This window comes from Siphateles boraxobius, unplaced genomic scaffold (genome assembly GCF_051911475.1).
Source record: "Siphateles boraxobius isolate OS27281-9 unplaced genomic scaffold, OSU_SipBor_1 9, whole genome shotgun sequence".
Classification (NCBI taxonomy): domain Eukaryota; kingdom Metazoa; phylum Chordata; class Actinopteri; order Cypriniformes; family Leuciscidae; genus Siphateles; species Siphateles boraxobius.
In genome coordinates this window covers 2,387,180-2,401,755 of record NW_027509219.1, presented here as the reverse complement: position 1 = coordinate 2,401,755, position 14,576 = coordinate 2,387,180, and the positions used below count along the sequence as shown (strand labels likewise).

General features: G+C 38.1%; 1 protein-coding gene across 1 annotated transcript in view; it reads left to right on the top strand.

The window, feature by feature from the left end:
• The first annotated feature begins 1,337 nt into the window (after positions 1-1,337).
• The window catches only part of LOC143732087 (GTPase IMAP family member 8-like), a 33,638-nt gene continuing 20,399 nt past the window's right edge, over positions 1,338-14,576 (top strand). The window contains exons 1-2 of the mRNA XM_077222780.1: positions 1,338-1,619; positions 5,416-5,537. Coding sequence (XP_077078895.1) covers positions 5,474-5,537 — 64 coding nt within the window. The 5' untranslated portion in view covers positions 1,338-1,619; positions 5,416-5,473. The remainder of the gene's footprint in view (positions 1,620-5,415; positions 5,538-14,576) is intronic.

Below are 14,576 nucleotides of genomic sequence, written 5' to 3'. Positions count from 1 at the left end.
TAATTTATGCAGTGAAGACTGTAAAGTGTTTGATAACTTTATTCAATTTCTGTGTATTTCCTGACATCAGTAGCAGTATTGGTATCAGTGATATGGGCTTCATTCATAAAAAAGATGCCATTAAACAATTATTTAAAATATACTGTCTTTATGTTGTTTATACATTAATTTGGAGATTAACTGTGAAATTATTACATTATAAAATATATTAAAAACAAGCTATCTTGTGCAATTATAACAAAATTATCCCAATATAAAAACACAAATAGGCCTACACTGAGTGAGCAAACATTTAGGTGAGATTTGCAATGGTAATTGAGCAATGTTTTACTGAATTATGAATAAAAGCCTTAATTAAATATGTCATCATGTAAAGTGATCTCTGGAGAAGAAATTAATGATTTCCTAGACTTTAAATGGATGGACAAAAAAATTTATAATATTAAAAAATATCTATATGGCAGTAGGCCTATATACGGCAGTTATTCCCTGTGGTATTGAAAATCAATACATTTCAAGGTATAGTATCAAAGTAGTATCGTGACAACACTAGTGTAGGGTGCCACACATTTTTTAAAATTTTCAAAGGGTGCCTCGACTGAAAAAAGTTTGGGAAACACTGGTCTGCTATAGCCTATACATGCATGTGTGCGTGATGTGATGGAGGGGTGCGATTTTCGAATAATAATTGAATAATACCCAGCGATCTTCGAATATTATTTTTGCTTGAAATGCCAGGAGTGGCATCACTATATGCCAAACAATTACAAAGGATGGCCCTTTCAATTTTAAATGATGACTCTCACCCTTTGCGAAATGAGTTTCAGTTATTACCGTCTGCGAGGAGGTATAAAGTCCCCAGGTGTAGAACGAAAAGATATAAAAGCAGCTTCGTAACAAATGCGATTGATATGCTTAACAAATTGTAGAGGTGTTTTTTAGATATGTACTAGGGGTCTTATGATTTTATGATGTTAAAAGATCATATGAAATGCTCTTGAGAGCATTTTCTTTCTTTTTATGAGAGCACTTCACTAAGTTTATGAGTATTTATTTATCTGTCCTTATGTGTAGTGTAGTGTCCTGTGTTCTTGTGTTTTTTGTATTGGATGCCATAGAATGTCATTGCACTGTAAAACAAATTTACCTACGGGTATAAATAAAGTAAACAACAACAACAACAACAACATCCCTACTGGTAACGTATTACACATTTTTCATTGGATGTCTACAATGACGTCTACTCTCTGGCATTGAATGTAGCTGATACCGGACATAGGCATTATCTCCTTTTTATGTTATGCTCAAAGCACCCAGTTTCTAAAAAAAATGTCTTTGAATTGTTAAAACAACCAACAACAGCACATGTAGAGCCTGAACTCACTCTCTCACTGCTAATTTTTTCATTTAAAAGTTGAATTTCTTGCCCAAAGCAAATAACAAAATGAAAAAAAAAAAAGACCGGTGGGATTAAACGGGTTAACTGCGCAGAATGCTGTGACCGGAAACTTCCGAGTTGTAACAATAGTTTCACGTGGAAGTGCGCAAGTAGTAGATGCTTTTAGTTTCTCTTTCTCTACAGTCAGACAAAGACGGAGAGATTCTGACAAAAACATACGGTGAGACATGTTGTTTAAGGTAGCCTACGTGTAATATAAATGACATTATATTCTTTTATTTGTGTTACACAGTTAGTTTTAAGATAAATTGGATCGGTTCAGTTAGGCATAACTTACTTTCTCGTCACTCTGTAAAACAGAGTTCAGCTATCAAGACTGCATAAATGTTGGACTTAAAATGTGCATTATTAAATTGTATTAGGAGTTGTGATGGTAATCAGCCACTGATGCAGGGAAACCGAAACTAAACACATGAGCAAAAACAAAAAGTTTGGCATAACTAACAACTTCTAAATATTGTAAGATTTGTCCATAATGTCACATTCGCTCTTTTTTGTAAATGATTACGCTGCAGCAGCGTTGCCAGAAATTTATTTTTAGCTGACCGTCCGTGTGCGCTCCGATATGTTCATTATGTTGTTCCCTGGATTTACCAAACTGAAAAATATTTAGATAAACGAAAAAAAAAACATCAAGGCATTAGAGTAATTTGTTTTTAGACAAATTAAAAAGCCTTATTCGGTGAGCACACCCTGATGAAGGCTCATTTGCCATAACGCGTAGGTGTGCGTTATGGCCAACGCACAAAATCTAAGCCATGAAAGAATTAAGGCTTTTTAAATTTTTCTAAAAACTAGTGCCTTGGATTGTTTTTTCTTATGAGCGGAACCATACACCCAAAGACCATGAGTTAGGCTACTGAAGTTATAGGCACTTTTGCATTCCTTGCATTTATATTTTAGGGGTGGGAATCTTTGGTCACCTCACGATCCGATCCGATTCCGATTCTGGGAGTCACGATCCGATTCCAGAACGATTCTTTATCTACCCTTCTCCCCGTTATTAATTCATTAGTTTACATAAGTAATTAAGTACTTTTTAAAAAATAATTACACTTTTTTTTTTATTAAAACAGTTGTATGTTAAGAATTTTAAACTAATATAAAAAATAATGAAGAGGAGCATAGAAAAATATAACAACAAACAAAAAGTGCTTTCAGTAGCGTATAGATTATCTGAACGTTTTCCATTCAAGAACTGTGAGTGATTTTTCTTCATCTTTACTGTTGTTTTTTACTATGACATCATAGACTGCGGGAGATCTATTAAGCTGCATTCACGCACGCATCTCTTTTGAAATAAAAAAAGTAATGCGGTGAGTCCTGTCCGTTTAATCCCTTAAGACATAACTGGCTGTGTTTACGTTAATTTTGCACAAGTACATTAAACCACTACACGGAGTCGCACAGCCGCATGCGCGAGCAGTCTCACAAACAAAGCGCGCGTCAGCATTTGATATTGAAAGCAGCCTTCTGTTAGTGAGGTTCATATTTTAAATATATACGTCCACTGCATTCCAAACCACATAAATGATGACTTCGTAGAGCATTTGTAAGGAAAATACCGACGGGCGAGACAGCACACTTAGTGTAACATCAAAGAAAGCGCGTCTCTCACCGCGTATATCCTGTGCAATGAAGCCTGTGAATGTCCTTGTAATTCGCTTCAACCTTTCCGAACTTTATGAAAGATTATTTTACGGAAGGTTCGAGTGGTGTATGTGTGTGAGGAATTGGAAGCAGGATACGGGTGTTTCTAAAGCAAACTCAACGTCATCGCACATCTGGTTAAAAACTAAGCTCAGAATCGATTCTGGAATTCTCAGAATCGATCCAGAATCGTTGGAGAGAGAATCGCGATGCATCGATGGATCGATTTTTTTCTCCCACCCCTATTATATTTAGATATAGGCTACGTTTAGCATGTGCAGGGTAATGATGCATCAACCGATGTGTTAACATAGGCTAATTTTTCTATTTTCTCTATTCCCTACTGGATAAACCCTTTTAAACCTTTTACATAAATTACTTTTTATATAATTCTAATTCATATATTTTGTGTGTCATTAATGTAAAATACTAAATCAACTATTTAAAATTTTATTTTGACAGCAAATCTCACAAGCAGTGTTGAATTAATACTTTTACCCCCAGTTTCACAGACAAGGGCTAGTTCCAGTCTAAAATGCATGTTTGAGCTGTTTTAACTGAAAGCAACTTGCACTGAAATGTCTTAAAATATGCGCCATTGTTTTGTCTCAAGATGCACACCGTAATGTTTTTGTTTTCTAAGCTTCTTAAATGTCCTAATGGAACTAAGGCCTAATGCTGGCTTAGTCATGTCTGTGAAACCAGGGGCCGGTTGCATAAACTGCTAAGACTAGTCTTAAAAGTTAGTCATATTTTTTTTCCTTAAGACAGTTCATAACTTTTTTTAAGTAAGTTACATAGACATCTAGATGCCTAATTTGATACACAAAAGTAAGATTGATTACCCCTAACTAACTCTCAGTTGTTCGTACTAGTTTTGAAGATGCAGTCTTAACATAAATAATAACACATGTAACAACATACCACTTGGGACACAAAAGACACGAAAGTGTCATATTTTCCAGAGACACCAAATTATATCAATCAATCAACCTCAAAACTTTTTCGACTGACTAAATCTCACAAATGTTGATATTCAGATGAAATGGCAAAATAAAAAATGGGCCCTATGTTACCCAAATTAAAGCAGCAGTCCCTATAGTTTTTCCTTTTTGTAGTCATCTCTGGTCGAAATCTGCAATTGCAGTTCTTCACGGAATTATCAACTTTACGTGGGTTGTGCCTCGGCAGGGCACAGCGCGGATGAATCCAATGTTTTGAGGAGAATGTAAGTCTGTCAGTCACCGCGTCGGTGTGGATAATGTTATTCAGAATAACAGATTATACTTTTAGGAAGTATGACCAACATAAGAATTTTCTCCAGAAAATGTCGTCTCAACAAGTTACATCCACTTTTGTTCTGACCAACTATGGGGGAAAAAAATTGCAGTAAATCGTGCTGATTAAATAACGATCGCAAACCGTACAAACTATACTTTGTTCTCAAATAGTTAATGTTAACAACATCAGCATTGCTTGACTATATTTAATGCCCTTCAGATATTTATCCTTGTCACATTGGCCCGGTTGCTGTCTCTTTTTTTCTGTAGCCACTCCGAATTCTTTTGCATTTTACAACGGGTGAATCTCCAGTTGTCTGCTGGTGATTGTCGTCACCAAATTGCCATCAAATTGATAAGTTTAAGTATATCAAGTGCTGTAAGAAAAGGCTATAAATCTCCACCTCCAACATCCTCACACACAATATACCCTTCTAGCCAAGGAATGTGTACAGATGTGACCTATTGACGCAAAGACATGCTCGAATTTCCCACGGAAATCCACCAGTACCACTGGAATTAAAAACATTATTACAAGCTTACTGTTTTGAATCGAGCTAAAGGCAAGCAGATAGTATGGAACACTGGCTGGTTCTGCGCTTGCTCAAATGTATTTTGGATAATTTTTAACCAAAAAAAGTTACGGACTGCAGCTTTAAGCATGTTGAGAAAGTCATACGTGGAGAAATGTGATTATAAACAAAACACCTGGTTTTTGACAGCATTGTGTAATATTTAATGAAACAAACAATGTGGCTAGATCAAATGTGATGCATTGTTAATAAACTTTTGAAATTCAAGGATAATCAATAATATGTACATTTTAGTGGCGTGCATTAACAGTACCCTTTCAATGGGCTATTTAACCTGAATTAAATAATGATCAGTTCTGATTGGCTGTCGCAGATCCAAGTCTCTTAAACTCTCAGACAGGAGAGACAATGTAATTGTGAATCCGTTTGATTTGATAAAGATGTTTTATCTAGATTTTTGCTCATCCTGATTTTTGTCACCCTTTCTCTGTAGGTTTTAAAGCATCTGACACTACATCACTGATTGAGTACCTTAATAAGAGGCAGTGAAAATGCATCAGAGTTCCTCTGACTCTAGTGATGGCAGCAGCATTGATCCTCCTCCTTCATTTGCATGTGAGCCAATATATTGCATTATGCACTTTTGAGTCATTTTCTGCAAAAATTAACAAGAAAAAGTTTGTTAAATATACATAAATATATGAGTTCACTCAACATTCTTTACACAATACTTTACTTAATTAACATGTTCAGATTAAATGATTAAACAATTTCTCAATCATGTTTTTTTTTTTCATGTTTTATGTTTTTTTTCAAACTGATGTACAAAAGGCAAGGGTCAAAAGCCCAACTCAAGCAAACATTGATTACCACAACGGTAACTTCGACAGACGGTAACTATGATGGAAATAAAGTCAATCTGGTTAGTAATAAGTGTAGCTGGTAATGCTGCTTGTGGAGTTGTTTAATCCTCCTGCAGAGATCTTGAGAGATTTAATGTCTTCTTTTATCTTCAGTTTATTTCATCTAAGGCTGTGGCTGGAAGTCAGTTGTAGTTTCTGTTGTTGTTGTTGTTTCTCATTCCATCAGTGATTCAGCTTGTTAACAGCAGGTGTTTGAATGTTTCAGGAACATCATACAAACCTTTAATTGACAACCATTAACATTAAGGAAAATGGACTTTTTTATGTTATTGGAATGTTACATATCAATGTCCCTAGAATTTTGAGTTGTTGAAAGAATGTTGAAAAAATGTTGAAAAAGTTGAGAGAATGTTCCAGGAACATCATACTTACCTTGAAAAAACGTAACTCTAACGTTAAGAAAAATTGACATTTTAATGTTTCCATAACCAAAACAGAATGTTTGGAGAATGTTCTTAGACATTTTTCCCAAACTGTAAATGGTTAGTTCAAAATTTTTAAATTCTTGCATTTACTCTCTCATGTTGTTTTTGAGTGTCACGCAAGCATTTGAACGTTCGTGTTTACTACAGTATGCGCATCATTGAAAATCTGTTCATCATATAAAGCCATCGTGTCTCTTCAGAAGACTTGGATTTGGATTGGAACACTTGATTGATTATTTTTACGATGCCTTCATGGTGTTATGTTTGGTTGAGGATTGAACACTCGTATTGAAGGCAAATTCAACCTGTTTCAAGTGGGCATCCCATTCCCCACCTATGGTATACAAATATTTTGCAAGCTGATTTTTTATGCACTGATAGAACCAGTGTCTATCATGATGAGTATGTCAGTATCGTCAACAATGCCATTGATGTGTGCTGTACAAATGTCCTTCATGTTTGTAGCAACACAGTGTTCAGTCTCTGGACGGCTGTTGTCTTTGGTTGTGATCCGTACGGTGTCGTGTGGGGCTGGTAGTGAAACTGCTGATGTGTGCCCCGCCGCATCAGCTTGTGGAAGTTTCCCTGATGATGGCTGTGATGATCTGGGTAGACGTCATGTGGACCACTCTGAAGATTCAGGCTTAGATGCTGAGGTCTGTAATGATGGCCTTTGTACTCCTCAAAGGTGACACGCTTGTGATGAGGGCTTGGACTGCGTCGTTGAAATGACGTGCGGTTGTAAGACATGGTGCCATTCTGTTGTCCCCGTCTGTCGTCCTCGTAGTAGTCAGTGCAGACTGCAGTGGAGTATTTTGGAGAATATTAATCCTTGAACCTCCTCCTACGGTGAGGTGAAAAATCCACTCTGACATTAGGCTGGTATTATTTGTCTGCAAAGGTCTCTGTGATGGCTGGGAGATCTTCTGTAGCTGTCAGGTGAGAATTTCCTCTTATTGCAGGTGGAACCGGCTGCACCAATCTGGCAGCCTGGCGCACCCGTTCAGCTTGAGTAGTGACTTGGAAGGCATCTTTGAACATTTTCACGCCCCTCTCATGGCATTTAATCTGAAGTTCTTGATCTAAATCAGCCAGAAATCTCGACAGTTTCATGTATTTAGAAGCATTCTGTTCAAAATCTGGAAAACCTTCTTTGACCAGTTTACATATGTCTGCTGCATACACTACACTAGGCAATAGTGACACACTGCTGCAAATGTTCACTAGGCAATTTGTGGTGTGAATTTGGAAATGTTTGAAAAGACGCAATTACATCCTTCTGACCAAAAGCATCTTGTAAATGTTTTTTCACTGCACCAAAAGAGTGCTGTATTGCGGATGGAAAATTGTCCCAAACAATAAACAGTTCAGGTGGTATTCTAGTAGGCAACTCTGCTGCTAAAACTGCATTCCAAATCGACACCACTATCTTTATAACAAGCCTCTTGAATTACCTCATAACGACGGGCACACAGCTGAAAAGATTCAGAGCCATCGTTGCGAAATGGCCGTGGTAAAGGAATGTCCTTTTGGGGTTTGTGCATGGCGCGTCCACACACTGTTCTCCCGCGGTGCTTGTGCTTCCTCATCTGACATCGCTGAAGTTTATTCACGGCAAATCAATGTTCACAGCATCTTGCTGAAATCACAGTAATGTAATTTATGTATGTCATTAATGTGAGTTATCTGACTGCTCACACAGTAATGTGAGTAATGTGACTGCGTTCGCCCCAAGCGGCAACCTCCCTGTCTCTCTTTTGAAACCAACACGGAAGTGAATTAAACAGCAATTCATCAACTGGCCGCTTGAGGCTGGATGCAAAAGTGAGTCAAATCTGTATCTCCCCCATTTTAAAATGCTCAACTTTTCAGCTGAAAAAATATGTTTATATCCTCGTGCAAAGAGTGTGTGGCGAAGGACGGCCGAGGGACGTGAGAGAACGGCGCGAGGCCGGTGGTGGGATTCCTAATGAGCAACACCTGTGAAGCACACCGGTCTCGCATCTCTCACGGAGGAGCGGAAGCATAAAGGAGGAGCGACGACGTTGATGATCGAGAGAGGAACAGGCCTGTGTTTTAGTTGTGTTTTTGCATTGTATTTTATTTTAGCCAGCAGTCGTCCTTGAGGGGCTGCTGGCAGTTCTTTGTTTATTTTCGGTAGCCAGCAGTCGTCCGCGAGGGGCTGCTGGCGGTATTTTGGCTTGTTTGTTTTATTTTAAATAAAGATTATTTGATTGTTCGCCGGTTCCCGCCTCCTTCTTCCCTGAACATTGCTACAGAGTGGTTTTGGTCTATATAGCTAATTTTGTCCTTCATGACAACTGTGAGAGGGGCGGATAACTCATCCGTTTAAATTATATTAAGCCTTAAAGTTCTGCATAATTAAGGGCGTGGCCACTTGAGTGACAGGTGGATTGCCGCTGCTGTCACTACTAATTACCCTTACGAAAAAGTATACTTCAAGTTCATTTTATGAAGTATACTTAAGTAATGTTCAAGTATATTTTTGAGTATACTTTATGTAGTAAGTATACTAATATCAATGTATACTTGTAGTAAACTTGTAAGTGTACTATTTCAATACTGCTTTGGACTAAATTCGCCCACTTTTAGTATATAAACGTATTTGTTTAAGTGTACTATAAGTGTAACAGTAGTAAACTAAGTACACAACTAGGTTTCTCATTTGTAATGCATCTGTACAACAAGTGAACTTATAAGTATAATAGTAGTTTACTATTTTAATACAAGTAGCAAATTTTTTAGTTTATGAAAGTACACACTGAAGAGTACTCTCAGTAAACTACTAGTTTAGTAGTTTACTGTGCTTAATGTTACATTTGGTAACATTAAGCACTTTTGATTTACACGCTGTTTGATGATCACGTTATTTTACATTTGAGTGTGCAATCTATCTATCGCTTGTTTCAGCTTCTTCTTCTCCTGTGTTTTGATCCCTACATTCTGTACTAGAATTTGTCATAGCGCCCCCTTCCGTATAACAGTGAAAACATGGATAGCTGGAAAAATCAGTCAATGGTGGGGAAAGAGTAAAGTAGAATTTAAGTAAATTCCTATGTACACTACCAGTGGACTAGCCTACACAGAAATTCAGATACGAAGAATTAGAAACATCTGTTTTATATCAATATTCTAATCAATATTTTCAAACAATGTAAGTTTCATAAGACTGTATATGAAAAACTATGTAAAAAAGTATATTTAATAGGCTACTCGATCAAAAGAGTTAACAAGCCAAGTATACTTTGAATACTTTATTTTACTTTAAAGTATATCTCTGTCAAAAGATTGAGTACAAGTACAGGCCAAATATACTTGGACTTTTCTCTCAGTATAAGTCAAGTACACTTAAGTGTAATTTTCTCTCAGTATAAGTCAAGTACACTTAAGTGTAATTTTAAGTATATTTTTGAGTATATAAGTACATAAAATGTAGATTGAAAGTATACTTTCTTATTTTTCACATTAACACCTGCCTCTCAGGGAACCAAGGTTACGATAGTAACCGGAGATGTTCCCTTTCGTGAGCAGTAACTCTACATTGCATAGCAACGCTGCGGGAACTGTATTAAATCCCGCCATGAGAGTAGTGAAGATAAGCCCTGAGAAACGGGGTCAAGCTACACAAGCCACGGAAGAAACTGACTGTCAGCCAATAGCCGCGCCGCTAGGAATGCTCGCATCTGATAGGCGGAACTAGAGCAGTGAGACATCAGCACCGACCCTATCCAAATTTGCATATCCAAATGCAATGAAAGCGAAGGCTGCACTGATCCAGGGCAGACACAAGACAATAAGCACTCAAGCATGAGGGTTAAACAAAGTGTCAACGGCAGTAGCGGTGACAGCTGTATTAACACTAGTAGCCATATACACTGAGTTAACAGCATAGTGGTAACCACTGCATATATGGTTGCAATAGTTCACAATACACCAGTAATAAACTTAACTCACCAAAAGCACTTGCGATGCCACAGATGGTACATCCAGCTTGCAAAATCTGGCGAAGGTGTTTTGAGAAGACCAGCTAGCAGCAAGACATAATCCTGGATAGACATCCCTCTAGACCAGGCCCAAGAAGAGGCAACTGCCCTCATCGAATGAGCTCTGATGTTAAGGGGACAATCTTTCCCCTGGCATTCGTAAGCCAATGCGATTGCATCCATAATCCAGTGAGAAAGTCTCTGTTTTGAAACAGCACATCCCTTAGTACATCCACCAAAGCACACAAAAAGCTGGTCCGACTGGCGAAAGGCGGCCGAGCAATTCACATACATCTGCAAAGCTCTGACAGGGCAAACAGCGCTCTGAGCCTCAGAGTCACACAAGGAGGACGGCTCAGCAGATAAAGCGGGCAGGGAAACAACCTGCACTTTGAACGTTGTAGAGAGTCAAGTCAAGTCACCTTTATTTATATAGCCATTTTTACAATACAGATTGTTTCAAAGCAGCTTTACAGAGATAACAGGAAAATAATGTTGTAATAGTATTATTAAATACAAAATTAAATGTCCCCAACTAAGCAAGCCAAAATCCAATGGCGACAAAGTCATAGAAAGGCGAAAAGGCAACAGTGGTAAGGAACCAAAACTCCATCATGTGACAGAATGGAGAAAAAAACCTTGGGAGAACCCAGGCTCAGTCAGGGGGCCAGTTCTCCTTTGGCCAATGAACGAACAGTGTATGATTATGATTCAGGCAGCATAATAGGTCAGAAGCCAGATGGGCTCAGAACTTCAGGAATATTTATCCAGTTCCATCTGGTTGGGGGTCGGAGTCATCACGCCGGTATGGAGACGAGTTTGTTGAGGTGTCCATGAGGCCTTCACAGTGTTGATGAGGCTGGCACTTCAGGGATGTGTTGTCGTCGTGTGCATGTGATGGTCCTTCATCAGATCTGGATATGGCCTGGATCCGGCGGTTTGCGGTAAACCTCGGGATAAACAGAGAGACTAATATTAGCGTAGACGCCATCCTTCTTATGATGTAGAAGGTACATCGGGATTTATGGGAAGTGTTCCTGGTCCCGGCTGATCTAAACTATGCAGCCTAACATTGAATTATAGAAGTCTATAATGTGTTATGTGTATGCTAAGCCAAAGAGATGTGTCTAGATTTGAACTGACAGGCTGTGTCTGCTTCCCTGACCATGTTAGGAAGATTGTTCCAAAGAAGATTGTTGAAGATTGTTGTCTCGCTCAAGTACAGGGGAGCTAAACTATTTAGTGCTTTGTAAGTAATTAGCAATATTTTAAAATGTATACAATGTTTAATAGGGAGCCAATGCAGTGTTGACAAAACCGGGCTAATATGGTCATACTTCCTGGTTCTGGTAAGAACTCTAGCTGCTGCGTTTTGGACCAACTGTAGTTTATGTATTAAACGTGCAGGGCAACCACCCAGTAGAGCATTACAATAATCTAGCCTTGATCTAGTCATGAACGCATGAATCAATAGTTCTGCATTTTTCATTGAGAGCATATGACGTAATTTAGATATAATTTTAAGATGAAAAAATGCAGTATTACAGATACTAGACACGTGACTTTCAAATGAAAGATTTGTATCAAGGAGCACACCCAGGTTCCTAACCGACGACGAAGACTTGACAAGGCAGCCATCAAGTGTTAGACAGTATTCTAGGTTATTACGTGAGGACGTTTTTTGTCCAAAAATTAGAATCTCTGTTTTTTCAATTTAAGTAGTAGGAAATTACTAGTCATCCAGTTTTTTATATCAGCTATGCATTCTGTTAATTTTGTGGTTTGGTAAGTTTCGTCAGGGCGTAAGGGATCGAAATTAATTCACAATCTCAAAAATCGAAATAAAAAATGGAATCGTCGATACTGCCACGCCCCCATGTCGCGCCCGTGATGGAAATTTCGGATCGTTTTACTGACTCTATTGTTCAATCTCGTTCATCAAAATTAACTAATCTTTTTTCTAGTCATTTCAGGGGCTTTAAATGTTATACTTTTAACAGGCAAATTCCCCGAACACATCCACCTACGCAATCTTGATCATATTCTGAATTAAGAAATCATTTTAATGCAGTCAAAAATAATTTACAGGGAACATTAATAATTACTTGACCTTCCGAGTCTTTTGTTCATTTGTCCCGTGACAGAGGCAATGAACGGATCGTTCATGAACGACTCATCACGGCGCGGGGAAAAAACACACGTGTTGAAAGGCTGTGAGTCCTCTAGCTTGGATTCTATGCCCGACCCCGAACTTGGTATTTCCCGTCACTATCCTCGGGCCGGGCTCTTGATCTATAGACGTGCACTCCCAACGCAATAGAGTGCGCTGCGGGACTAGATTTGATGGCCGAGCGCGGGCGTTAATGCACTCACTCTGTGTGTTGTGGGAGAATAAAACGATTCGCGGGACTCCCGCAAACTAGAAATATCTATGAATAAAACATATAAAAGCTAATACATTTTTATTTATCTGTTGCAGAAAAGCAACAAGAACAACTAAAACAAAATAGAAACGATGTACAGGCCAGAGTTTATATTTATAACATGTTTGCAGCGTTGAGCGATTTAGCCAATCACAAACATATGTGTTGATTTCTTGAACGCAATGGCCAATCAGAAGCATTTAAGATAGACTCTCCTCACCGCTCAAAACTGACTTTTTGTTCAGTCCGGAATTCTGTAAGCTGGCAAATCCTCTAATTATAACAAACAAAGTGTAGGCTATATATTATGAAAGATTCATTGTGCAGTCAGCTTCATTGATAATAACAGAGATGTGTGAGATTGCGATGAACTGATGTCAGCTTTTTATGAGCAACAGCAACCTGTGCTTCAAAATCGAGAATCGAATCGAACCGTGACCTTAGAATCGAAAATGTAATCGAATCGAGGATTTGGAGAATCGTGACACCCCTATCAGGGCGTGAAGAAATATAGAGCTGAGTATCATCAGCATAACAGTGAAAACGAATGCCATGCTTCCTAATGATATCTCCTAAGGGTAGCATGTACAGAGTGAACAGCAGCGGTCCTAGTACTGAGCCTTGTGGTACACACCATACTGAACTTTTGACCGATAAGACATCTCTTCATTTACTACTACAAACTGATAACTGTCAGATAAGTATGATTTAAACCATGCTAGTGCAATTCCACTAATGCCAACATAATTTTTGATAGTGTCAAATGCAGCACTAAGATCGAGTAGCACTAATAGAGAGATACAACCACGATCGGATGATAAGTGAAAATCATTTGTGACTCTAATGAGAGCTGTCTCAGTACTATGACACGGTCTAAATCCTGATCGAAAATTCTCACAGATACCATTTCTTTCTAAAAAGGAACATAGTTGTGAAGATACTGCCTTTTCTAGTATTTTTGACAGAAAAGGTAGATTCGAGATCGGCCTGTAATTGACTAATTCTGTAGGATCAAGTTGCGTTTTTTTTAACAAGCGGTTTAATCATAGCCAGCTTAAAAGTTTTTGGTACGTATCTGACTTCTGCAAGCATCCCTTTCAATAGTTTAGTCGGTATAGGGTCTAACATACATGTTGTTGATTTAGATGATTTAACGGGTTTATAAAATTCACCCTCTCCTATAGCAATGAATGAATCAAATTTTTTGTCAGTGAGACTACACTGCACTGTCTGATGCGATACTGTAGTAGATGGTTGCATAATTATAATTTTCTCCCTGATGTTATCAATCTTGTAAGTAAAAAAGTTCATAAAGTCATTACTGCTGTGCTGCTTGGAAACAAGCTTTATTTTTCGTTAGTTTAGGCACGGTTTCAAATAAATAATTGGGTTTTGTTTATTTTCTTCTAATAGGGTTGAAAAATAAGCAGATCTAGCAGTTTTTAAGGCCTCTCTGTATGCAATCATGCTCTCTTTCCATGAAATGCGAAATACCTCTAGTTTTGTTTTCTTCGAGTTGCGCTCCATTTTTCTGACTGCTCGCTTAAGGGCCTGAGTGTGCTCCTTGTACCATAGCGTTGGAATATTTTCTTTAATCTTCTTTAAGCACAAAGGAGCAACTTTGTCTAAAGTGCTGGAAAAGAGAGAGTTAAAAGTTTCTGTCGCAATATCGAGTTCTTCTAAGCTATCTGGGATGCTGAGATGATGAAACTGATCAGGAAGATTATTAATAAAGAATTCTTTAGTGGCAGAAGTGATAGGTCTAACATATTTGTAACACGGAGTCGGCTTTGCAGCCTTGGTTAAATGAAGTTTACACGAGACTAGATAATGATCTGAGATGTCATCACTCTGCTGCAGAATTTTAACAGCATCAACA